The 27336-nt window shown below is 45.3% G+C and overlaps 1 protein-coding gene across 3 annotated transcripts in view; it reads right to left on the bottom strand.

Annotated features, from left to right (window-relative positions):
- Positions 1–27336, bottom strand: part of PIK3AP1 (phosphoinositide-3-kinase adaptor protein 1) — a 45048-nt gene that overhangs the window by 16790 nt on the left and 922 nt on the right. The window contains exons 1-7 of one of the 3 annotated variants that reach the window (XM_081005463.1): positions 23716–23896; positions 17182–17589; positions 11801–11952; positions 7518–7662; positions 5477–5619; positions 3172–3301; positions 876–1072 (exon numbers count right to left, since the gene is read on the bottom strand). In XM_081005463.1, coding sequence (XP_080861589.1) covers positions 876–1072; positions 3172–3301; positions 5477–5619; positions 7518–7662; positions 11801–11952; positions 17182–17589; positions 23716–23740 — 1200 coding nt within the window. In that variant the 5' untranslated portion in view covers positions 23741–23896. Of the gene's footprint in view, positions 1–875; positions 1073–3171; positions 3302–5476; positions 5620–7517; positions 7663–11800; positions 11953–17181; positions 17590–18975; positions 19521–23715; positions 23897–27336 lie in introns of those variants that run through there. The other 2 variants (XM_081005461.1, XM_081005462.1) reach the window with 2 other exon arrangements.

Raw genomic sequence — 27336 nt, forward strand, 5'->3', positions numbered from 1 at the left:
TTAAACCTTTTCTGTCTGGACAGCCCTTCACTTCGTGGCTGTTCAGTCGCTAGCAGAATCCGTCAGTGGGCGTTTCTTAAACCTTTTCCAGCATAAAAGCTGTTTGACGCCAAGTCTCCTCCTACTCTCCCTGCGCGGAAGTCTTTCTGCCCTTTCTGTCCTGGAGCCCCCTCGCCGATTCCTCCATCTGCCCCCCTTTATCCTTGGTGTTACGCTGATTTCCTTCCCCAGCTGATGAGCTGCCTCTCTCCCTGCTGGGCCCTTCTCCAGCATCGCTTGGGAGCCTTGCCTCCGCCTCTGGCTCCAATGTCAGTTCCCTGACACTAGCTAACAGGACCAGTGATAAGGGATGATGGGAGTTGTAGTCCCAAAACATCTGGAGGGCCGAGTTTGCCTATGCCTGCTCTAGATTCTAGAGCAGTGTTTCCCACACTTGGGTCTCCAGCTGCTTTTGGACTACAATTCCCATCATCCCTGACCACTGGTGTTGCTAGCTAGAGATGATGGGAGTTGTAGCCCAAAAAAAACAGCTCAAGACCCATGTTTGGGTAACACTGTTCTAGAAGGGGGTGTTGGGAGTTTTCTCATTCAGGTTATTATTTTGCTGTCAGAAAGGAATCATACATGTGAGCTAGAGAACTTTAAGTAAAATGCATCTTCAGCTTCTGGAGAATTGAGGAAGGGGACCCACATTCAAATACTAGTATCACTTTCTGAAGGAATAAAACTGCAGCAATTGAATTCTTGCCCCTGCAGTGCAGTTTCTATGTGAGACACCACCCTAAGCAGTGTGAAGATTCAGGAGTCCCCGTACTGATGTACCCCCTTTCCACCATCCTGACAACAGGGAATGGAAGGGCGACAGCCCCTCTTACCACATATTCATCAATGAACTGGCGCAGATCTTTGAAGCCCTCATTCTCTGCAATGTTGTTGGGATAGTGACCATATTTGTTGGCAACACTGTAAGCCTGTAGGGCTCCTGGGCACGAAAGCAAGAGGGCAGTGAGGTTCTTCAGACCGTATTTAGCAGAAAAGTGCAGCAGAGTTGGCAGCTCTTCATCCCTCTGGCCTGAAAAGAAAGAAGAAAACAGGCATGCAAGACGAGTTACTTTTTTTAGTTTTACTCACGGATGATAAATTCAGCAGTTCTCAGTCGTTATGCTGTCTCGGAGCTAGTGTCGTGCCCAAACCTCCGATTTCTCAGAAGTTTCCTTCCCAGGTGAAAGAAGCTTTTATTTTTTCTACCCTAATTGCAAGGTGCATTAGAACCTTGGACCTTTTGGACCAGCAGCCCAGATCATGATATACAGTCACCCCATGGGCCAACTTTCACAGGTGAGTGGGGCACCCACCTGTTCATCATCTAACATCAAGGTGACATCAGGTGATGGACAGGAGGGTGGTCCTGTTCACCTCAGCTGACCTGTAGGGGTGGAGGTGGGGATCTGCCTCCTCACTGGCTGCTCTCAGACTTTGGAACTCCCTCCCTAGAGAAATAAGATTGGTTCCCTCCTTGTTGCCCATCCACCCTAGTGAAAGCATTCTACAGTGGTACCTCGGGTTACATACGCTTTAGGTTACATACGCTTCAGGTTACACACTCTGCTAACCCAGAAATAGTGCTTCAGGTTAAGAACTTTGCTTCAGGATGAGAAAAGAAATTGTGCTCCGGTAGCGCGGCGGCAGCAGGAGGCCCCATTAGCTAAAGTGGTGCTTCAGGTTAAGAACAGTTTCAGGTTAAGAACGGACCTCCGGAACGAATTAAGTACTTAACCCGAGGTACCACTGTAGTTCCAACAGGCCTTTGGGAACTGACTGTTTTTAAGGAAAGAGCTGGTGCTATGATATTTTTATTGAAATGGAGTGTGGGTGTAAACAGTTGCACCTTGGTTCTCGAACACCTTGTGACTCAAACGTTATGCCTCCTGAATGCCACAAACCCGGAAGTGAGTGTTCCAGTTTGTGGACGTTTTTTGGAAGCTGAACTTCCAACGCGGCTTCTGTGGCTTCCAACAGAGTGCAAGAAGCTCCTGCAGCCAATCAGAAGCCGTGCCTTGGTTTTAGAATGTTTTCAGAAGTTGAACGGGCTTCCGGAATGGATTACATTCGAGAACCAAGATACGACTCTATACTATTAGTGTTTAATTGTTTTTTCATGATTGCTTTCTTTTCTCTGTTTTTAGCTGTTTTTATTTTAGTTGCAAGCTGATCTAAGTTCACGTCAGGTGTAAAGGCAGGATTTAAATAAATATAATAAAACAACAACAACATCCAGAACATTCCCTGCAGAGAAGGCACTGATGAGCAGGATTTAAAGCACACCCAGCAGCTTATGAGCCAGGGGGCTAAATTCTGATGTTTTACTCTTCCGGAGCACACTTGTCTCTAGAAGCAGATGTGTTACTCTCAAATGTTTGTGTTGAGCTGAGAACAAGACAGCTTGACCAAACCCTCTATCCTATACTACCTTGTATTGTGTGGGATGGTCAAACACGTCAAACTGGCATTTATTCCTTCTATTAAAGGGAAGTTCTCTTTCTGCACATAACTGCGGCATTATGGGAAGTCTTGCTATGGGAACTATTGCTTCTTTTCTCTTGCATTCTGGGAAGTCTTGCTTATAATCTTTTCTCTGCTTCTGACCACACTGTTCAAACCTGTTCTAAACACCAAGACATTCCCTCATTCCTCAGTTCATTTTAAGTTCATGAACAAACAATATGATCTGTTCTTAATGCACAGCTGACCACATCTACGGAACTCGATTATTATATTCTTTCATGTTATGATCAATCATTAGTAATTGTTTTAGTCATGCTATATCAATCTTTAGTTATAATTTAATTAGGAGGTTTTATGCCTGTCTAGTTCCAGCTCCGTTTCCCAGCCTTTAATCTATCGGTGATAAATGTTCATATGTAATTCCCGCCTTGTACTTATGTTAACCAATCAGCAACAAGTTGCTTTGTGTTTGTATCAACCAATCAGCCACAAGCACACCTGTGGCAATGTTTGTAATATTCAATAAAAGAGAGTTCCCGGGGTTTGCCCCGGCAGACGCCTCTCATATGACACCTGCCACTCGTCTGTCGTGGATTCATTCCAACATTCTATTGTACTGTGCCTTTTCACAGAACACAATAACTTTCAAACCACCACCACACTTACATGCAACGTCTTCTTCCTCTAGCTGGTTGATCCCTAACAGGTGCAAACCACTTGCAGGAAGGTTCTTTTTCATTGACTCTGTCAGGATTTTGTCTAGTGCTTCTGTGTTGTAAGGGATTATTTTAAATGCCTGAATGAAAGGAAGGAACCCGTTCATATCAGATTATTTTAGCCAGACAGTATGTTTTAATATATCAAGAGTTCATCCATCACCTGTAAATCTCAAGAACAGAAGTCACCCCCTTCTGGGGAACTGTTTACCCACATTCAAAGGCACACCTGATATTTAAGCAAAGGTGCCACAATACTGATAGCACCATTGTCCATCTAGAGCTGCCTTTGCCAAACTGATGCTTTCCAGATGGTTCTTACCACAACTGTGCTGGATGAAGTTGATCAGAATTGTACTCTGATACTTCTGGGAGGCCACTGCACTGGCAAAAGCTGATCTAGAGTCTCCCCATAGGAATCAACCCTGCGCTTATCATGTGAGGCCTTTCTCTGTGTCCCCATTCCTTGAGAGGTTTGGAGAGTGACTACACGAGAACAGGCCTTTTCTGTGGTAGTTCCCCATCTGTGGAATGCTCTCCCCAGAGAGGCTCACCTGGCCCCATGTCTTTAGACCCTGGGCAAAAACATTCCTCTTTACCCAGGCAAATGAACAGTGTATGGCCTTTTAAAAGTGGGGGCATGGTTATGACTTTTTCATGTGGTTTTATTGTCTTTTATTATTACACTATGTAAATGTTGTTTCTAATGTTGTTCACTGACCTGGGATTGTCAGATAAAAGGCAATATATAAATTGAATCAATAATAATAACAACAACAACAACAATAATAATATGCACACACTCTCACACACTTACATTTAATGAGATTATAAAGGTAAAGGGACCCCTGACTGTTAGGTCCAGTCGCGGACGACTCTGGGGTTGCGACGCTCATCTCGCTTTACTGGCCAAGGGAGCCGGCGTACAGCTTCCAGGTCATGTAGCCAGCATGACTAAGCCACTTCTGGAGAACCAGAGCAGCACACGGAAACGCCGTTTACCTTCCTACTGGAGCGGTACCTATTTATCTACTTGCACTGTGTGCTTTCGAACTGCTAGGTTGGCAGGAGCAGGGACCGAGCAACCGAAGCTCATCCCATTGCGGGGATTCGAACCGCTGACCTTCTGAGGTTAATCTTTTTATATCCCAAGGTCTCTTATCCAATTTCACGCTGGAACTGAGAAGTAACAGGGTTTATGGGTGCTCCATTCTTTCTTTGAATTTAGAAACTTAAGCTACTAACTTTGCGTAATATGTAGAATAACATCCATTCAGCAGCAGCTGATGTCAGAATCACTCAGCCGTTTCACAGTGTTCAGGTAACCTCATCACCATTCCCACAGACCAGGGGTCAGCAAAGTTTTTGTGGCCTGCGAGGGTTCACAGTCCCGCAGACGCCACGGTGGGCCAGAGTGCATGCGCAGGCATGCACAAATGCTATTTCCGGCACTCCTTCCGGTCCGGAGGTGGCGTGCGCAGCTTCCCATTGGCTGCAGGAGCTTCCTGCAGCCAATGGGAAGCTGACCAGCGTCACTGATAGCGGTCCCTGCTCTGCCCCACGCCAGTTTAGCGCCAAGCACAGGAGCCAACCGAGCAGGCAGCGGGGATCATGGGCCGGTTAAACAACCCCCATGGGCCTCTTGGGGCCCATAGGCCTTAAGTTGCCGACCCCTGCCATAGACCCCTGCTGAGGAACTAGACCTCATAATTGATTTTGTTGGTTTCTGGACTCCAACTTTCCCACTATTACAGAGACTATCTAAGCACCTAGCCCCTTTTTTGCTTCACTGCAGCAATGAGCAAGCCCTTCCTTTCATGACTGCTATTGTAAGCACCTTCCTCCACTGTTGTTCCCAAACAGAAAAAGTGAATGCTTAACTTGTGGTGCCATGGAGCAAATTCTTTCTAGCTACTGCTGCATCTAAAATATGTTTCCACATCACACAGTAGTAAACATGCTCCTTGTCCCTTCTTGAAATAGGAAATAAAATAGGAACCTAAATTTCCATTTAAATTCATAAATACCTCCATGGCTGAATTTTACATAGAAGGTATATTGCAGTTGTTTGACAGATCTTTTTCAAACTAATCATTTCTGTTGCCACCCTGGATTTTAAAACAAAACAAAGCAGCATGCCCATTAGGCATAGCTTGTGTCTCTCAGGACTATAAGAATTATGCTGATATGCAGTTAGCTATTTTCAAGGTTCCTCGCTAATTCCTCGCTCCTTTGCCCCATTTTTTAACATTTACCTGACACATAAATTCCACTGGATTTGCTGCAGTAGACAGCAAGTTGCTAATTTCTTCCATGTCAGTGTAATAGCAAATCCTTGCTTCAGCTATCATCAGATCCCCAGAAAACAATCGCAGGCATACAGCTCCAGGCGACAGGTCTGTGGGATAAGGCAAAGATTAATCAGTAACAGACAAGGTACAAAAGAAAACCCACTATGCTAGAAGAATCAATAAAGAACAATGCTCTGTGTGGCCTTCCTATGAACACAGTTGGTACAGTTCAGCTTTCGAGGGATACTACGGAGGCTCACCTGTTGACAGGTAGTGCTTGGTTTCTTGGTGGATCTCTAAAAGCAACATCGGCTACTACCGTATTTTTCGCACTATAGGACGCACTTCGGAGCGCTCCGGAGAGTTCCCGCCGGGTTCCGAAGGCTTGCGGATAGCAGCCTGTTCTCCGCAAGCCTTCTGAGCGTGGTGGGAGTTCCCGCCGGGCTCAGAAGGTTTGCGCAAAGCACCCTGTTGTCCGCAAGCCTTCCGAGCACGGCGGGAGTTCCCGCCACGCTCCGAAGGCTTGCGGATAGCTTGTTCTGGGGGCTGGGGTCGGGGGAAGCCCCCGTCCCCAGCCCCGCAAGCTCCGGGAGCGGCGGCGAGGTTGCGCGCAATCTTGCCGCCTCTCCTGGACCTGTTCTGGGGGCTGGGGTCGGGGGAAGCTCGGGCTTCCCCCGTCTTCAGCCCCGCAAGCTCTGGGAGCTCTTTGGGGCTGGGGGGGGGGAATAATCCCCCCCCCTTTATTTCCCACCCTAAAAACTAGGTGCGTCCTATAGTCCGGTGCGCCCTATAGAGCAAAAAATACGGTAATTCATTCCCTAACAGCCAATGTTGCTGTTAGGGATGCGCCAAGAAACTAAGTACAACCTGTCAACAGGTGGGCCTCTGTTTTCCTCGAAAGCTGAACTGTACCAACCATGCCACCCAAAACCAGTGGCAGAGCTGCTATTGCTATGCCTCTTTCACATGTATCTGAATGTGTGGAAGAATTTAACATGCCAAGAGAAACCTACAGGCTTCAGCAGTGGAAGCGATGACGTAAACCTAAAGTTATCGAAGAGAACAAAACTGGAAGGTCAAGAATCACCCAGCAGCACAATCAGTGCTTTGAACTTGCTTTAGCCATGATCATGTGATGAAACCAGAGAATGCAGGAAGTATTTACTCAGAACTCCTGGCCTAAACAAAGCCCAAGAAGAAATCCTGAGTCCTTGCTATTTATTTATTTATTGGAGCTGGCCGGAAGGGGAAGCACAAGAAGGATTCAGCACTGCCACAGTCCTCTCTGATGAGCAGTTTCAACGAAACCTGTTGCAGTTTACAGTCACCAACTCCCTTAAAAGATTCACGCATGAAAACTAAACAGGGTCCCTGCCAGAGCCCTAAGCACAATTAACTGCACTACTCAGCCCTTAGGAAAATGAGAAAAAATCCCTACATATAGGAAGAAACTTGTTTTAAGGATTTTCGTACTCTCTAGGCTGTCATTTGAATAAAAATTAACTTAGCTTCCACAACATAACCCTTCCTATTTTGAATGACAAATTTAAGTTCCGTTATGCTTCTAAAATTACCACACAGCAAAAATTAAGCGCAGCTCTGGCCATTTGGCAGAATGTGGGGGAAAGAGGAAGCGCAAGACAGCTTCTGCTTCCTGTGGAGGCAGCCCTCTACACATCTGGAGCTCAGACGTCAACCAACCCATGATGATGAGGCTTGCAAGCCCCCACTTCGGACGCAATGCAGCACGCTAACAGGAAGCATGGTCTAATCAGGCTGTTTTAGCTCTACTACGCTCTAGCAACTATCTATTTGCGGCTTCGTGTATACAGTTTTAGCTTCCAGCGCTCACTTTTTCGGAGCCTTCATAAGAGGACATAGTTTGTTTCACTTTCTGCTTTCTTAGCTGATGCTAAATTTGCCTCTGAGATAAGGTGCAATTCTGTTCAATATTTTCTGCGGCAGAGAAGCGTTTTAGCAAAGCAATGCCAATTTTGGAACCTACCAGGTGCGGAAACCGAAACGGTGTACTCATTCTCTATCCTGGCGAGAACTCGAACTGACTGGCAGCTCTCGGAGGAAAATTCCACTTCCATTTTTACGTGGCTATCCAGCTTACATTTTAGGACGATGTAAACTATTGTCTTCGCCTAGAAGTAGAGAATAACATTTTAGAAACACAGTAATATCTGCAGGCTCTTGAATGCTGTACAGTCATTATTTATTTGTTTAGCAATCCCTTTCTCCACAAAATGTGCCCAAAGTGACTTGCAATACTTTAAAGCGTTAAAATGTAGACATTATATATACATATGCATATACACACACACATATATATTCAACAACTTCTAGTTTTTTGGCTGTAAAATCAATCTTTCTGCAGAGAAAGTAGCACAGGATCTTGAGCAGAATCTTCAGTATTTTCTGTTACTTGCAGCCCAGAGAGAAAGATGGAAGATAATGACAGTTTTCACAGAACTGCAACTGAGAAGGACTGTGTGGAGATTCTTCAATAGGTCTACGAGGTGGGATTGAAAATCTCGGCCCTTCGTCTCCCTTCATTCCCTACCAACAGTGGCTGATGGGAGTTGTGGTCCAAAATACTGTGGGAGGGGAGGCAGTTGATTGGCAAAGGCTGCTTTAAACCAGAGTTAAGCTTAACTGTGTTTTCAGGAAAATGAGGTGTGATGGTGCACAGGGCAAAAAAATCACAGCCACCTTGATCCTCTCCTGCTCCTCCCCTGCATGCTGGGAGCTAAGCCATGGTTCGGCTTAATGCTATGTCCAAAGCAGGGTTCATGGTTTGTCTGTATCTGAACAAACCACAAGTTGTTGCCAATATCAGTTCTTGGCTTGCCACTTGTGTTTTATTAAGGGGGAAACAAGCCATAAGCTCAGGTCTGGAAGTAAAGCGAAACCAAGTCATGGTTGGCTTAGCTCCCAGCGTTGCAGCAGTAGCACGACTGAGGAAGAAGCAAAGCAGCCACACGCTCACCTTTAAACCATGGTAGGGCTCAGCTATGGTCTAAAATGATGTGTGAACACTTCTGCAGAGGGTCATTCTCTGTGGCTGCCCCACAGTTGTGGAACTCTCTTCCCGTATCCTAAAGGGTCATGAAAATCTAAGGCTAAAAACAAGGCTTGAACCAGAAATCAGCCAGGCTGAGGACTGGCCAAAGACCGATGGAGCTCAAAAGGACCCCTCACTAGCCTGAGGTCTGCCCCCTTACTACCCTCCTTGCAGGGCCCCTGGTTAGCCATTCTAGTGGGCAACAGTGCCACCTGCAGTGCCCGTGTACCATTTTGGATTTCCCAAAATGAAATTCAAGTTGAAAAGCAGCACTGAAAACCACTGACAGTAATCTAGTCTCGAGGTTACCGCTGCACAGACTATAGTGGTCAGGAATGGCTGCAGTTGGCAAACAAGACAAAGGTGGAAAAAGGTATTCCTGGCCACAAAGGACACTTAGGTCTCCAGGGACAGAGATCTATCCAAGAGTACCCCCAAGCTACACATTTGCTCTTTCAGAGAGTGTGCAACCCCATCCGGAACGGGTAGCTTGCCAATTTCCCACACATGGAACCACCCACCCAAGGAACCTCCATCTCCCTTATTTATATATGCCACTACTGCACCCCGTGTCTTGGTAGCCCAAAAATGGAAAGCGCGCGAGGTCTCAACCAAAGAAGAGTGGTAACTTAAGTTGACAGAATATGCAGACTTGCAGACTTAACATATAGAATAAGAGAACAAGAAGAACATATGTTTAGAGAAGACTGGAAAACGTTTATTGACTATATGGGAAATAACTGTGTACAGCTGAAAACGCTGGCAGCATTAAGATAAATTCAACCGTGTAAATAAGTTATGATGGATGCAATAATGGAATACTGACTAGTATAGTTTCTGTAAAAAATGCAGGGATTTATGATATGTAAAATGAACCATGGAAAGAGAAGAAGGGAAGTCATTGATATTTTAAGGATGTAAAAATGAGCACTTTAAATTGTAAAAGAGAAAATTTAATAAAAATTATATACCAAAAAAAGAAAAGAAAAAAGAACCTCCATCTCCTCAGGATCCAAATACAATTTATTGGCCCTCATCCTGTCCATCACTGCATCCAGACTCTGATTCAAAGCTTTCACAGCCTTTCCTGATTCGGATGTTATGGAGGAGTAGAGCTGAGTGTCATCAGCATGCTGATGGTACAGTGGTGCCTCGCAAGACGAAATTACAGTGGTGCCCCGCAAGACGAATGCCTCGCAAGACGGAAAACCCGCTAGACGAAAGGGTTTTCCGTTTTGGAGGTGCTTCGCAAAACGAATTTCCTATGTGCTTGCTTCGCAAGACGAAAATGTCTTGCGAGTTCCTGCGGGGTTTTTTCCCTCCCCCCCCCTTTTTCCCAAGCCGCTAAACCGCTTATCAGCTGATCGGCTAAGCCGCTTAACAGCTGATCGCTAAGCCGCTTATCAGCTGATCCTTAAGCCGCTTAACAGCTGATCGCTAAGCCGCTTATCAGCTGATCCGCTAAACCCGCTAAGCCGCTAATACTGTAGCGCTAATCCGCTAAACCGCTAATGGGCTTGCTTCGCAAGACGAAAAAACTCGCAAGACGAAGAGACTCGCGGAACGGATTCTTTTCGTCTTGCGAGGCACCACTGTAATTCGTTCTGCGAGTTTTTTCGTCTTGCGAAGCACGGTTTCCCAAAGTCTTCAAAATCACCAAAGTCTTCAAAAACCTCAAAAAAGGCTACCACACCGCGTGCTATGAGTTGCTCCTCGAAGTCACCCCGGGTATTAACGGTTTTAAGAAAAAGGAAACAAACTCGCAAGACGTTTTCGTTTTTCGTCTTGCAAAGCAAGCCCATAGGGAAATTTGTCTTGCGAAGCAACTCAAAAAACGAAAAACTCTTTCGTCTTGCGAGTTTTTCGTCTTGCGAGGCATTCGTCTTGCGAGGTACCACTGTATCTTGCTCCAAAACTCCTAATGATCATTCCCAATGGCTTCATACAGGTATTAAATACCATTAGGGAGAGAATGGTACCCTGTGGGATCCCACACCACAAATGCAGGGGGTGCAAGGAAGACTCACTCACTACTTTCTGGAAATGACCCTGAAGAGCACTGGGAGAGCAAGCAGGATTGAACTCCCTTTGTCCCTCTCATGATAAAGGTCAGCAAGACTGATTCAGTTCCAAAACCAGATCTGAACCCAAATCGTAGTGGATCTAGATCATCAGACATACCCAGGAATAACCACAGTTGCTCCGCAACCACCCTCTCCACCACCTTTGCCAAGAAACAGATGTTGGTGTTTTTAATGTTCTGAGAAGTTTTTAATGTTTGATGTTTTGTCGTGTTTTCAATATTCTGTTGGGAGCCGCCCAGAGTGGCTGGGGAAACCCAGCCAGATGGGTGGGGTATAAATAATAAATTATAACTATTATTATTATAGGGACCGGTTTATATTTGTTACACTTTGCTGGATCTAGAGTAGGATTTTTAAGAAGTGAATGTACCACTGCCTCTTTAAAGGCAGTGGTTTTATTTAGCTTTCATTGTCATTTTGCTTTGTTTGGTTTTTTTAAAACTGTAACAGTAACATACCATGAGATTTTACCTACTGTATAAAGTTTAAAGCAATATACAGTAAAAAAAAAAAATGCTTCACTGCAGGAAGACAAGGAAGCTGCCCCAGAAATCAAGGGTATCAAAGTGTAAATTCAGGTATGCAGCTAAATTCTGCAGCAGTCAAAAGTCCAAAGCTATTCGAGGTTCAGAGCAAAAGCGGCCTGGGTAGCCGTGGCAATACTGAAGATCAAGTCCCGAACATGAGTGCGCTACTTCAGTTGTTCCACAAGCAGGTAAAAGCAGGAACACCTGTGCTCTAGGCTTGCCTCAAAGCCAACAGAACTATTTGCAGGTGTGTTATAGCACAACTGCGACGCCAAACACCCGCCAAACTCCTCATGCCCTCCCCATAACACAGAGAGAAATGCAATGCAATGTCCTCAGGTTGTATTCCAGGCAGGCAAACACATGCAAACAATGCTGCAAATAATAATATTTGGGAAAGGAAAATGCCCGAGAGGACGGTGTTGCTTCACATATTTCTCTAACAACACACTAGGGGAACCCTCATAGGATTGCTTATTTAGCCTAGTTATTTAGCAAGGCTCGGTTCTGGAGAATCATAGCTCAGCCAAGCTGCGTTCACAGCACAGCATCACACACACATTTTGCCCTTTCACGGCAACTTTGAAAGAATGGAGACATACCGTACCCCACAGCGAATGCGATCAGGCTGCACTGTAATTAGGCTTCCTAGTCTGGTCACCAAGTTCCCATGCTCTCGGCTCATTGCAATACTGCACGAATGGTGTGTGTCTCTGTCGTCTTCCGCTTCTGCATCAGTCACTGAATCACAGCCAGAATCTAAGTGCAGGACAACGGTTAGTGTTACTTCTCAATGCAGTCCAGCAAGTTCGCGAATTAACTAAGAAAGTCCCTTAAAAGTCAAATGGTTTAATGAAAGCTAGCGCTAGCAAGGATGCACATTCTGCACACAGATGGGATTATCTTACATTGGCCTCAAGCATAAATTAGTTGGAGTTAACTAATTAGTGGGCTCTTTAGCCCACTGGACTCATTTTAAGCTGCAGGTGCTAAGGCAGAATTAAGTGGGGCCTGGATGAGTTTGTGACCCACTGGCTTCACTCAGATTCAGTTGGAAAAATGACACTTTGGGTTTTCAAAATGCCTGATATGGATGTGACGGAATCAATCTCTGATGCTTCCACTGTGCCTACCATGTCACTCCCTCCACCTCAGGAGTGGTCAAGACACTGTGCCTGAATTTGTCTCTCCAGAGGGTGGTACACCACCCATTCCACCCACCTGTCAAGAGACAGAAACACTTCCCCTGTCATCTAGGTCCTGGAGATGCCAGCAGGGGCATAAAAAAGTGGTTCAGGCCTCCAGGCAGAGTTCCTCCCAAGTTCCTTAAGTGTTTGCCCATGTACAGTCCAGGAAGAACAGTTTCCCCAACTTGATTCTGTATTGTTTGCACTAAGGATTAAGCGTTTCACACAAGGGCTGAGCTACACATTCTCCACAGAAGACTTTTGATTTGAGATGTGAATAGTGGGGATGGAGAACAGCAATCCCTGGCAAATTTTGAGCTGATGGTAAGTGAACTTTGGGGTGGCTGAAACACTTCCCCGCCACTGCCAGGTCCTCCTGCCTGGCAACAGCTGCCACCCCCCTCCAAAAAAAGCCCCCTGAAGACACGTTAAATAGCACCACTCTGACAGGGACTTCTGGAGGAAATGGTGGGCGTTAATATTTTTAAAGACATCTTCGTCAAACGATGCAGTAACATCACATAGTATTGCTTCAGGGAGTTTTGGCGGTGGGGGTAATAGCTAATAAAAGCTCTAGTGGCAACAGTGAGTTTCAGCTACTGCATCTACCATTCCACATCCTGAAAAATCACCTCTCCCCACCCCCTCAAATTTTGTAGCCCACGAATGAGACAGTGAAATGGAAGATTGCATTCTGACACTGCATGAACCCTATAGAACAGTGTTTGAGATTTGCTCCTTAAGGCAATAAAATCTGTGAAGTTCATGATCATCAAGTGTCATTGCTTGTGCAGGTATATTTGGACCAAATATGGAGTGTTCCCATACACAGTGTTTTTTCCTTAGTTTCTCCCCCCCCCCTTAAAGAAGATGTATCTTTAAATATCAAGAGTACCAGTTGAAAATAACAACTTTCCATTCATCCCAGGTCTTTGTGAGAGTGAAGTTGTTTGAGATTGTGCTTATCTCATCAAAATCACGAGAGATCTTGCGGAGTGCAAGAGGTCTCATCAGAAATCAGCGCTGATGCCTGCGCCACGTGGGCAATGCAGGTGTCAGAGTGAGGCTTTCCATTTCGCCTCAAGCGCTGAAACAGGACGCCCTGCCCCTAACAGGGGTGTCCAAACTTTTTACAAAAAGGGCCAGATTTGATGAAGTGGACATGTTTGAGGGCTGACCAAAGTTGTTGAGGTTTTTTTAGGATTGCTGAGCTTTTTGCTTTTTTTTTTTTAGGATTTTGCCCCAGGACATATACAGTGGTACCTCTGGTTACGTACTTAATTCGTTCTGGAGGTCTGTTCTTAACCTGAAACTGTTCTTAACCTGAAGCACCACTTTAGCTAATGGGGCCTCCTGCTGCTGCCGCGCCACCGGAACACGATTTCTGTTCTCATCCTGAAGCAAAGTTCTTAACTTGAGGTACTATTTCTGGGTTAGTGGAGTCTGTAACCTGAAGCGTCTGTAACCTGAAGCGTCTGTAACCCGAGGTACCACCGTACTGCCACGGGGACCAGATTAAATCAAATGGTGGGCCAAATTAGGCCCTCGAAACGGACTTTGGATATGTCTGCCCTAGGAAGTCCAGATTGGCATTCGCTGTGTCTGTGAAAACAAAGCCCTCAGTGAGGGCATCTGTTTAGTTCCTGTATCAAAGGTCCTTCGGAAACATATATTTAGATTCCTCTTTTTTATGTGCCTTCTACCGTGAAGATGTAACTATGAAAATGTGCACATGAACAGCACCAGTGACCTCAGTAGAACTTTACTGCTCCATCTGGGCTGTTTGAAAATGTGCTCTCCTGAGTGCGTTGCAAACTTCCACAGGCATATAACCTCCAACTGCAGTAAGCAGGTACTAACAAGCTAGCAAGTTGCGAACCTTTGCGCTAAACTACTGAACAACTGAACCAGACTACTGTGACTTTCAGACATTTTCAAATTCATGCAGTTCTTTTAATGAACCAAGCAATGTGATAAGAATCACCCACATGGTTGAACACTATGTAGTTTTCACCTCTGAAGTATCATTTTGGTTAAGTTTTTGCCTTTTAAAATCTCTGCCACAAAAGCCACAAATTCTTATAACGGGATATTTTTAGCATCGCTCTGCTTGTGGTTAAGATTCATTTTTAACTTCGCTATGATGGTGGTTTGTATGATACCTTTAGCTCTTAGGCTTACAGACGCAGCCTAAACATATTTGCTCGGAAATGGGTACCGCAAATTTCATTTTCTACTCAGGAAGCTTGGGGTTTGTAAACTCTTAAGATGCATGTGCTCAGAAGCAACACAATATGCTGAACTTGCAATTTACTTGTTCTCTAGGCATTCCCACTGACAAGGATCCTATCACTTAAACTTTGGTTTGTAACAAAGCTTTCCCGCTAAATATTTTGGCAAATCGCTTGGATCAAATTTGCAGCCTTAGGAATCAGCAGGAACGAGGCCTCTCTTTGCAGATTTAGTAGCCTGGCTCTCTGGGCACAAGGGGCTGGGATGAATGCTAAGGTCAGTAGAATATAAACAGGAAGTAAGCATGCTTAGGCTTGAAGCCTCTGAAATGCATATGCTGAACATTCCTGCAGGCACACCTTAGCAACAATTCCTCAGCATCTTAACAACTGGAGCACAATGGCGAGTGGTGGAAATCTCACTCTGAATACAACCGAACATGTGTTAGTCATATTTCTTCTTGTTGCTGCTGCTGTTAATTCAATTTATATACAGCCCACAGATCTCAGGGCGGTTCACAAGATAAAATCACAAAATAAAATCTCAAAATAAAAACAAAAGTAACCCAATAACCCCCCCAACACTTTTTTAAAGGGTATTGGATGGTTAAAGAAGAACTTATTTGGCTGGCACCTTAAGGTGCATAATGAAGGTACCAGGCGAACCTCCCAGGGAATAGCATTCCACAAACGGGGAGCCACTGCAGAAAAGGCCCGTTCTTGTGTTGCCACCCTCCGGACCTCTCAAGGAGGAGGCACAGAAAGAAGGGCCTCAGAAGTTGATCTCAGGGTCCGGGTAGGTTCATATGGAAAGAGGCGGTCCTTGAGGTATACTTCTCTGCTGGTATCCTCAAGGAGTTGCCTGGTCGAGTTGTTCCATGTGGTCCAGACATTAGTTAACCCAGATTTGGGCATGTTGAACTTTGTAGCACATGGTGACTATCTCTGAGCTGCTCTGACAAAGTCTCTTGACTTCGTAACAACTCATCAAATCTGGTTGCAGTGCCCAATGCTACATCTGGCCCAGTTTCAAGGGATCGTTTCCTGTTGGTGTGGCCCAGTGACGTGGACAGGATACTTGCAGCAGTGCATCTGACCACATGCCCTCTGGGGCTCCTGCTCTCCCTGGCTGCTTAAAGCTAGCCAGAGTGGGGTGACCAGGTGGGCCCAGGATGTTGTGATTGATGCATCCTCAGAAAGAGTCCGCTCCTTAAACAGCCCACACTGGACCCAATGGTGTGTAGTAACTACCAGCCAACACTACTTTTGGGGGAAAGATGGTGAAGAGGGTTGTGGTGGAGCAAAATGCAAGTGTTCCTGGATGAAACGTCATTCTGGGCTCAGGCCTGGAATCAGTTTTGGTCATCCTGTTGGATGGTTTTTTACTGAGAGACAGAGGACCCTGTCACTGTTACACAATCTCTCACTGGCTTTTGATACCATTCAAAATGGTACCCACTTTGACCGAAGGTTCAGGATGAGCATCGGAGGCATTATATTACAGTGCTTTCGTTCCCACCCGCATGGTCGAGTCCAAAGAGCAGCACTGGGCAAGTGCTCTTCAACTCCCTGGCACTTGGGCTATGGAGTACTGCAGGGAACACTGAGTTTGATTTCTGGGAAGGTGGAGGCTCCGTGGGTAGGCAGTTCTCATGTAGAGAAGACATGCCAATTGCCTGTTATGGAAATGCAATGTCCCAGCAGCACTAAAGGGCTCTACTCTCAAGGCATGCAGATGTTTTAGCAGTTTAAGAATACCTAAAGCTTCTGAAACTTCACACTTTGCTATAAGGACATTGTAATGAACGCGTGGCATTTAAGCAGCATAAATGGTATGCAGGACTGTATCACAACTGTAGTGGTAGGTAGGTTGTGCGCAAATTGCTCAATATTTGAAGTTTGGCTTTACCAAGACTTTCACTAGCCCTCGTTTCTATGGTTACCAAATTCTGGTATATAATAAGGTCACACAGTATTTTATTTTCCATCCATGCTCGCTTACTAAGGCTGGCATCACCTGTTTTCTGGCTCTTATTCTCTTGGACTTAGATGGCAGCAATACCATGTCTGAGAGAGTCTTCTCTGCAGTGGCCCCCAGGTTTTGGGTAATGACCTCCCCTTCAAGTTGCATTTCACACCATCGTTGCATGCTTTGCAACGATTGGTCATGGCACACCTTTGGTCTTCTCTCCTCCTACACAGCTGTTTTGCACAGCTGTTTCGTTAACTTAATTAGTGGTTAGTTTTGTAGTTTTATTTTATGTTATTAACGACGATTTGTACTTGCTTTTAATTGAGATGCTTTTGTAGCCAACCCTAGGACTATTCAGTGAAGGATGAGTTATATGTGCAAATAATAATTAAATAAATTGGAAGAAACACCATCCATATATGAAATGGTAATATAGCTTGCCATAAACATTCTGAATTTATAATATTGGCAGCAATTTTCATAGGGTTTGTAAGGTACTGATGAGGTACCCATGACTGAGACGATGGAACAGGAGGCGGATGAGCGACTTAAAGCCACAGTCAAAATCCAAACATTTCAACAGGTATTACCAGGTTACCTCCTTCTGAAATAGCCTTCATGACAGCTTCGACATAGGCATCTGGGTCATCATCGTAGGTAAGCTGTTTCCACTGGGACCAGTCCTTGAAGAATTCTTGATAATTCCCACATTCTGATATTCCGCAGAACAGCTTCACCACTTTATGGGGGGGCTGGAGAACCTTCTGCAGGCTCTGAAGGACATCAGGGACATAGAAACTCTGCACCAGCTCAGAGGACAGCAGAATAATGATGCACTTGCTGCTCTTGAAGAGGTCCAGCTCCTTGGTGGAAATAGTAGTTCCGCTCTCCACTTGATAGCTCCAGACTTCTTGGCACGAGCGAAAGATGCTCTCAAGGTAGTTGCACCATTCACTGGCGTCGTTCCCATATAGAATCAGCACACTGTGTGCACTGGAGTGTCCTTCTGCGAGGGAATAAATAATGTAAACATATTATACAAACGGAATCTTGTTTATTTGTTACATTGCTCAGTTGATAGAGCATAATCCCAAGGTTGTGAGTTTGAGCCCCATGTCAGATAAGAAGATTCCTGCAAGGCAGGAGGTTGAGTAGGGACTTGAACCCTGGTCTCCCAGGTCCTAGCCTAACACTCGAACCACTACACCTGTGGCTCATCTTAACCTGCCCTAGTTAAATCACCAAGCTTCACAGCAGCGGGCAAGGTAAACAGGATTAGGACAGAAGTGTGTCAATAACGACTACGAACAAACCAGTGTTTGGTAACCATAGAAATGAGGTCTGGTGAAACAAAACTTTTTAGCAATTTGTGCGTAACCTACCTACAAATGCAATTGAGATACAATCCCGCAAACCATTTAGGCTGCTTAAATATCCTAAAATTAAAATGACACATCTTCTGTATAATTTAGCATTCATCTCAGAAGAAGTATATATCTTGATCTAGCAGTAGTTATATCCTCTGTCTTTACATTGTGTTGTAAATCGGTCAGTTACATGTGATAAATAGTTGTGAATCATCTGCCTCTAAGTAGTAAATGTAGCAATTCTTTTGGTTCCGTAGACATGCGCAGAACATGCTCATGCATGACACATGAAATGATATTATTCTGCTCAAATCGTTGCTGTGTGTTACATGTAATCTACATTTCTTTAGAGCACAGAAAGCACTCTTCATAGAATTATTACTCCAAGAAGCTTTACACAAAAGCATCCATCAGTTTATGATGCAGAAAAAATATATGAGCCTCTCCTTTTGAACATAATATAGCAGGGATTCTCTTACCAGGCAACTGTTGGTTGAAGGAGCTATTTGATCAACAGTAGTGAGATCAACCACAGGAAGTGGTTTTCATTTCCCCATTTTTTGTTAAACTGAATTGTTCTTTTATACCTTTATGCATAGAATCATGGGATTAACATAGAATGTTGATACATGGCAAGAAAACTCAATGAAGCTCCCAATGAGTTCTGGAGCTAACAGCTCAAGCTCCTTCCTCCTGATTGCTAGATTTGGCATTAAAGATGTGCCAATTACTCATAAAATTTAACAAAAGCTTAGCCATGTGAACTTTAGCACAGCTGAAGTAAAAGAAAGACTACCATTTGTTCAGCTGGCAATGCATAACAAAACATCTTGTAGTGCTAATAATTCACTGCAATTGTTGACAAAAGCTATCAAAGCTTCACGGCTTCTTCAGGAAACTGCACCTTGGAAGAGATCTTTGTGCAAACTGGGAGAAAACAACTTACCTAGCTTGGAAATCCTGGAACAAACAGCAAGCTGTATAGGATTATACAACACAACAGTCCAACTATAAAACCTTGTTACCCGGTGGCCCTGGCACCTCTAGACAAGAGGGAATAGGGTTGGGGTGACAGTCCTCACTTGCTAAAATGGTAAATCCTAGCACAAGCCAATTATGCCGGAAGCCTGCTGTGTGAAAAGCATGGCAGCTTAGATCAATATATTGAATTAACCTCCCAAGGCTTACTGTTTGGAGCTCTTTGTACCCCTTACAATTGCCAGGTGTTAACATGGCAGTGACAACATTCCTGACAAAATTCCTCATGCGACCGTCCTCTACACTTCTCAGAGCGTCCAGTCCTCTAACCCTTCCTTCTCTGCCAACTTCATTCCTTCCAATAATGGCATCCTGTCTTGAGACCTTGTGGGAGATTTTGCCGAGGTTCGACATGCTCAATGGCTCGTCCTTCCTTCCTTTCATTCCGTTTCTTCAGCAAGCATTGCTCCCTCAAGTCTCTGCTTTGCGGACAAATCCATACTTCGTTCCCCATCTGTTATCAACTCCGAATTGTGGCTCTGGACTTCTCCCCTCAATCTACTCCTTTATCCTCCAAGTGTCCCTATTTTCCAGGGACAGTCCCGGAATTACAGAAGCCGTCCTGGTTTCTGATTTGATCTTAGAATGTCCCGGTTTTCCTTTTTCCTCCCCTCCACATCCCAGAGAACAATTAAAAGTGGTGTGTGTATGTAGGTGCAAAAATGGAGTCTTGTTTATACTGAAAATAAAAATCCTGCACCAATTAAAGGAAATGGTGAAGCGGGCCGACGAAGCCCTTCCTATCATTTTTAAGGAAAGGGTCACCAATCCACTTTTAATTATTTAATTGCAGGCAACCATTTAAAAGAAAAAGAAAAAAAGAAAATGCATTTAGTGCTTATTCCTTTATTGTTAATGGAACCTTGCACTGTCTACTGAGAAGTTAAGTCCCACTGAATTCAACAGAGCTTACTCACAGGTAACTGGGTAAAGACTGGGCAGCCTTACACTGCAATCCTAAGCATTTTTACTCAGAACTAAGTCCCACTGAGTTCAATAGGATTTACACTCTGGTATGTGCCTGATCATTCTCACAGTTTCGGTTGTTGTTGTTGTCACCTGCCTTTTCACCTGACAGGGACTCATAATCCCTTCCCTCACACATTTCTTTACAACAATCCTGCGAAGTAGGCTAGGCTGAGAGGTTGTCATTGGCTCAAGGCGGCAGATGAATATGTGTATATGATGTATATGTTTGCAGCAAGGTCAAACGCGGGAGAAGCTTCCTGATGCAGAATGTCTCTATTTCTATCAGAGAAATGTTGGAGGGAATGCACTCCCAGCCACGCCATAGCACACACCCTCTCTTGGCCTTATCAGGGGCCCTCTCTCATCAGCCCGTTTTTACCTCACACCAACTTCCTTTCTCTCCAGCTCTTCCCTCAGCTATGCTGGCCCTGCACTCCTGTGACCTCAGCCTGCTCTATAACCCAACTTCTGTACCTAAGGCCTATGAGAGGTTCATAACCCCACCAAAGGGGGCATTTCCCCATTTTGAAAGATGCCAAACAGAAAGCGATGGGATCAGTTCCCCATGAGCAGAGCAGCCCCCGCAGGGAGCAAAAAGGCTTTTAAAAAGAACTTTCAGGAAGAAAAGTACACGTGGGGAAAGTTTATCTGCTCCCGGGAACCTGGTCCCATGGCGCTTTCAATCGCCCTTCACTCCTTTCTCATTTTGTAGGGGTGTAGCACAGGGCTGGCCCAAAACCTTTTGCTTCCTGAGGTGAAAGACAAGATGGCGGCTCTCTTTAGTCAACATACAGAAGCTGACTGGACTGGGAAGTGATTCTTAGTTCACTGCTGGCAGTGGGGTAGTGTCCTTCACAACGAATGCAGTAGGTTAGCTTGTAGGGGCCAGAATATGTCACATAGGGTACACAGCTCTCTTCCCAGAGGGGAAATAAGAGAAACAGCAAGGCAGCTGCCACCACTGGCACCCAGCATCTGCTGCCTGAGGTGGTTGGTTCACTTTGCCTAATGGTAGGGCTAGCCCCAATGAAGCATGACTTGAGCTGGGCTATGTGTTCAGCCTTCAAAGAGGCTGTCCTGCAATGTGTGACACCTTTATTTCCCAAGCCTAATGGGTGGACCGGGCACTTCTGCAAGGTATTACAAGACTCTTAGCTGTCTATATTTTGCCATGGTTGCCTGTGTCCAGCTAATACTTCATATTGTCTTGGAAGTATAGGGTGAATAAGAACCTGACTGCATTTGATGCTGAAGATTTGTAATCAGATCTCCCAATATTTTTTATTGGCTTCAAAGCAGCAACAAGGGTCTCCTAAGTCAGCATTTCCCAACCTTGGGCCTCCAGCTGTTTTTGGACTACAACTCCCATAATCCTCAGCTAGCAAGACCAGTGGTCAGGGATGATGGGAATTGTAGTTCGAAAACAGCTGGAGGCCCAAGGTTGGGAAACACTCTCCTAAGTTGATCTGAGAAGTGAGTGCTGACATAGGCTTGACATTGCACTAAGTTAGCAGCCTTCTCCCTGCTGTTTTGATACAGCATCAGTCATTCCAGCCATGACTCTTCCCATAGTATAGTAGTTTGGTCCTATGTTGCTAGAACACAGCCATGATAGCTTGGGAAAGCAGGCAAGGTCTTCTCGTTGCATTAAATTATTTGAAATGTGAGCCGCCTTGAGGAATTTGATGCACTGAATGCCAAGATATGCATGCAATAAACAGGAATTAAAATAGCTATAATTTCACATACAGTTGCATTGTACTTCCTTTGTATGCGCTTCTGGGTAATGTGGGTGTGATCCTCATGTGAGAATAGCTCATGCAGCTTGCCATAAGGGACATGCATGAGTTCCCCCTTTGTAAATTACTCTCACGGAAGCACACAGACAAAAAAGGAAGAGAAACTCACTTGTGCTTTCTGCCTCAGACTGCAGTCTTTAGTAGACTTGGGGATGCACAGAAGACAATTGATTTAAATAAACCTAGTTGTGGCTGGCTTTGCACAGGGCACACATCCTATCCTGCTAATATGTGAAGCCACCCTTGGAATGATGCTCAGTCCAATGCAAACTACCATTCTGCTGCTTACATCGGGCTACAACAACAAGCTCAGCAAGCCTGTCTAATGCCTTTTTTAAATTGGCAGTGCTCAGTCCCCAATTCAGCAGTGGAACTCGAGTGAACACAAGTGAAGCAAGCTGAGAAGTGCTGCCAAGCTCGATCACTTCCAAAAACAATCCCTAACCATTAATGTTACCCAATCTGCATATCCAAACAAGAAAGGACCTTGAACTGCTGATTCATAACTGTCAAGATTATTCTGAGTGAGAGTTTTAGAGGCCAGCATGGGAGGGAGGGGGGTAACTTCAACAGCCCAAACTTTTAACACCCTGACTACATATGACAGTCCAGGTAAAATTATACGAGAAATCTAACAATAAGAGATTAAGGCTGCAGTCCTCTAAACCCTACTGGAGTCAGTGGGATTTGCTTCTGAACAGACATGTATAGAGCAGATTGCGCTGTAAGACTGCAGTTCTTACTTGACAGCAAGCTTAATTTAGATGAGCGAAATTTATGAGCTAATTCCCCGAATAAATATGCACAGGATCAGGATGCTAAGTACAGTGGTACCTCGGGTTAAGTACTTAATTTGTTCCGGAGGTCCGTTCTTAACCTGAAACTGTTCTTAACCTGAAGCACCACTTTAGCTAATGGGGCCTCCTGCTGCCGCCGCGCCGCCAGAGCATGATTTCTGTTCTCATCCTGAAGCAAAATTCTTAACCTGAAGCACTATTTCTGGGTTAGTGCTTTCTGGGTTAGTGCGGAGTCTGTAACCTGAAGCGTATGTAACCTGAAGCGTATGTAACCAGAGGTACCACTGTAGCAATCTTATGCAGAGACAGTCATTCTTAACGTCACTGAGCACAGGTGCGCCTAACTATGCATAGAACACGACTGTGTGCGGCACAGTTAGCTGGGAGGAAGCCCCACTGGATATACAGGGCTTGCTCTTGAGTAAACATGCATAGGATTGGGATGCAATACAGTACTACAATCCTAAGCATCTGGTAGGACCTGAAGTCTTTGGGGCATTTCCTTCCGACTAAACATACTGCAACACTGGATCAGCAGGATGTATGAACCAACACACACATCTATATAATAGTTGGGATCAAGTAGGATCACCCAGTGGCGTAGCGTGGGGGGTGCAGGGGGGGCCGGCCGCACCGGCCGCAACATCTGGGGGGGGGCGCGCTCGCACTCGCAGCTCTCTGCCCCTACCTGGCTCACTCACTCTAGGGGGCGCAAATTACTTGCCTTGCCCCGGGTGCTGACAACCCACGCTACACCACTGGGATCACCTTTTCCACCCGTGAAACAGACGGGGGTCTAATTGTCCCACCTGATCTGCATGGATTTGGTGAGATTGGGCAAAGCGCACTTTTAGGGCTTCTATTGCCGAGGTCAAACTGACCAAGCAGCCGGGTCTGGGCTGGAGAAAGGAAACCAAGGGCTTCCGAGGTCCTCGGGGTGGCCACCAGTTTTTTCGGTTAAGGAAGGCGCCTCAAACTTTAACATCGCAGAACCCAACTCGTGCTCCCCCTCCCCAAAACCTCTACAAGGCGGTCTGTAGGGCGGCGAAGGGAGCTTGTGAACCCCCAGGCGGCTCTGCGTAAGCCCCCTTCGCAGGGGTAGGGAGGCGTCCGGAGAGGCGCCTCCGGCTCCGGCTTTGCGCGCCACGGAAAGCGCACTTACCTGGAGCTGCCGCCGCCGCCGCCATGCCGGACTTCTTGGCCTCGGGGAAGCCGAGCTCCGGCCGGCAGCCAGAGGAGGAAAACCGACGGGGCGCTCCCGCTAATCGCGCGGGGCGCCTGGCCCCGTCGCCGCTGCGGGACAGAGAGAGGGAGAGAGAGAAGCGGAAGGGCTGGCTCCCTGCGCGCCCCGGCAAGAGCTTGGCTGAGGGCGGAGACCACTTCCTCCCTTTCCACTCTCTCCTGCACGAAAGTAAATGGGGGGTGGGAGCCAACCGCTTCTTGGCTGGTGGGGGGGGGGAGATACCCCGGTGTGGTATATCACCCTGACGTCCTCTGAGAAGGATTTTTAATTTAATTTAATTTAATTTTTAAAACATAGCCCGGGGAAATAGACCCCTGCCTTGCGTTACCAGACAGTAGTAATATGCAAAACAAAACTAGTACATCCTTCCCCTCCCCCCCCCCCCCGGTGTGGAAAAGTCTGGGCTATGCTATTTTTGATGCGTGGGGGTTTCATACCTGCCTCCATGAAGGAGGTGTTACAACACCCCTAATAAGAGGGACAGGTTATCCTATCAGACCCAACACACACTTTTACCTGTGGTTGATTTTGGTCTTGGAAAGGCAGTGCCCATCGTTGGCCATCTCTGAGCAATGCACTCAAAAGGGTGTTTATTTATTTGATTTATAGACCACCTTTTATCCAAAGATGCCAGGGCAGTGTACGACATTATTATAATTTATGGAGCATAATAATAATAAAATAATAATGCAGAGCATGAGAATAACAGGCCATAGATTATTTAATGGCCAAATGCCTGGGTAAAGAGGAGCGTTTTCACTTGGCACCTAAAGATGTGTAGCGAAGGTGCCAGGAGAGCCTCCCTGGGGGGAGCATTCCACAATCAGGGAGCCACCACTAAAAAGGCCCATTCTTGTGTTGCCCCACCCCCCCAACCTCTCAGAGAGGAAGGACATAGAGAAAGGCCTGGGATGACAAACACAAGGTCTGGGTCATGTATTGATGTCCTGAGCCATGTAAGGCTTTATAGGTTGGAACCAGCAGTTTTAATTGGGCCCGTTAAATAACTGGCAGGCAGTGCTGATTTTTGTTACAATTATATTCACTAAGCATTTAGAGGCAAACTGCTTTGATATTTTTTCTACAAACAAGAGATATATAAATTTTATGCAACAAATAAATTATTGAATTTGAAATTTCTGAAACAATATGACAAATAAGCCATCCTTTGAAATTTACACTTATCCATATTTTGCATTGCGTTTCTCCAACAACCAAAGTTTAAAAAATGGGATATAAAGTGAAAATAACATACAAAAATGCAATATATAGGGGGTAATTGCTTGTAAAAATGTGAACCTTAATCAAAACTTATGAATATTTAATCACAAATTGCAACAGAAATGTGAAGAACTGAATTTTAGATCAGAAAAATGAGAACCCAAGATTGAAAAATCCTTCAATCCCCAAATCATTTGTGCTATGCTCCAGATCTCATGCCCCCTTGACATGATTTTTTCCCCTGTTCTTATTACACTTTTGGGCACAGTGCCAGGGAGACAGACCGCCTTCAACCTACCACCTTAATTTGCTCAGATACCTAGATTTGCATATATAGTGTATATACAAATTTGTTTCATGAGGCTGTGCTCCCAAGTCTTAAGTATCTAGCAATGTCCTTGATGTGAAACAGCCCGTTGCATTGTGAACACATTCCTGCTTTAAAATGCTCTTATTTTCACAGTCCTTGAAGTTGATCAGTGAGGAATACCGTATTTTTCGCTCTATAACATGCACCAGACCATAACACGCACGTAGTTTTTAGAGGAGGAAAACAAGAAAAAAAATATTCTAAACGAAACAGTGGATGTATGATTTTTGTGGTTCATGCTGTGGCCACAGACATGTGATCTGACAGTGAGTTTGGAGTAGCCCAATGCAAAAATCCTGAGGATCCATGTGGATCCATGCTTTGTAACCACGTTTTTGCACCACTGCGGCCCCAGGCAACAGTGGGTGCGTGATTTTTTTGGTGCAAGATGTAGCCATGGACATGCTATGTGATCTGATGGTGAATTTGGGGTGACCCAGTGCAAAAATCCTGAGGATCCATGTGGATCCGTGCTTTGTAACCACGTTTTAAGTGGGGAGGGAAGGAAAAGCACTCAAGGGACAAGGATGTGTAAGCGGCTCCTCTCCTCTCCCACTTTGCTCCTTTAAAGCAAGCAGGCTCTCTGTCCCTCTCTCCTCCCCACTCAGCGGCTCTTCTCCCGCTTTGCTGTTTCAAAGCGAGCCACGGAGGAGGGAAGGAAGGGGAACCATGGATCCTCTGCTCACGACTGCAGCAGATCCCCCTGTCATCCGTAGGCATTCGCTCCATAACACGCACAGACATTTCCCCTTACTTTCTAGGAGGAAAAAAGTGAGTGTTATGGTACAAAAAATACGGTACCTGTTTCTTCTGTAAATCCTTCTGTCTGATACTACTTTTCTTCCTTCCTTCCATGCTGGTCTGGTGCCCTATACTAACCCATAGGATAATTATAAGAGCTTGTGTTAGTGGTTACCAGTCTAACCTGACAATTGGGCCAGTCTGTTACAATGCAATACACGCTTACTTAGGAGTAAGTTCCCTATGATCCGCCTACTTCTGTAAACATGCACACAGGGTTATGCTATGAGTCTTTTGCAGCCCAAGCATTACACAAATGAATTTCACTGAGTCCAGCAGGACTTACTATTATTATGTATTGTTAGATACAAAAAAATTGTTAGTTGCTTTATCTTGCCCAGGGCAACCCAAAGCAACTTACAATAAACAGACAGACAATATACCCCATACTGTTATGTTGAAAACAAGAGGAAAGAGAAATACAATAAAAACATCCCATCCATTTTCTCTCATATAAGTTGTTATGAACAAAATTTCTAAGTCATATTAAGCGAAGAATTGTCAGACTAGAACCTGGGAGCTCTGGATTCAAATTCCAACTCAGTAACAAAGCCCACTGGGTAGCCTTGGGCCAGTCACTGTCTCTCAGCCTAACCTACTTCACGGGGTTATTGTGAGACTAGTATGGAGACAGGGAGACATTACCCTAGGTTCCTTGGTGGATTATAAATACAGTGGTACCTCAGGTTACATACGCTTCAGGTTACAGACGCTTCAGGTTACAGACTCCGCTAACCCAGAAATAGTACCTCGGATTAAGAACTTTGCTTCAGGATGAGAACAGAAATCGTGTGGCGGCAGTGCAGCAGCAGCGGGAGGCCCCAATAGCTAAAGTGGTGCTTCAGGTTAAGAACAGTTTCAGGTTAAGAACAGACCTCCAGAACGAATTAAGTTCTTAACCCGAGGTACCTTTTTTCAGTCAGAACTCAGCAGAACTCAGTTCTGGCATCTCTCAGGTGGGCACCACTGCCATTATAAGAGAACAAGGAAGGCATTCATAGTGAGTTCCGGCACCTATTTTTCTAGAAAAATAGTGCTGAATACAATATAAATAAGTAAATAATCTGGCATATGCACTTCTCAACATGGGCGTATCCAGGGGGGTGCAGTGAGGGGCAGCTGCCCCCCCCAAATCAAGTAAATAAATA

Source organism: Podarcis pityusensis (genome assembly GCF_964106645.2).
Source record: "Podarcis pityusensis genome assembly, chromosome: 5".
NCBI classification, from domain to species: domain Eukaryota; kingdom Metazoa; phylum Chordata; class Lepidosauria; order Squamata; family Lacertidae; genus Podarcis; species Podarcis pityusensis.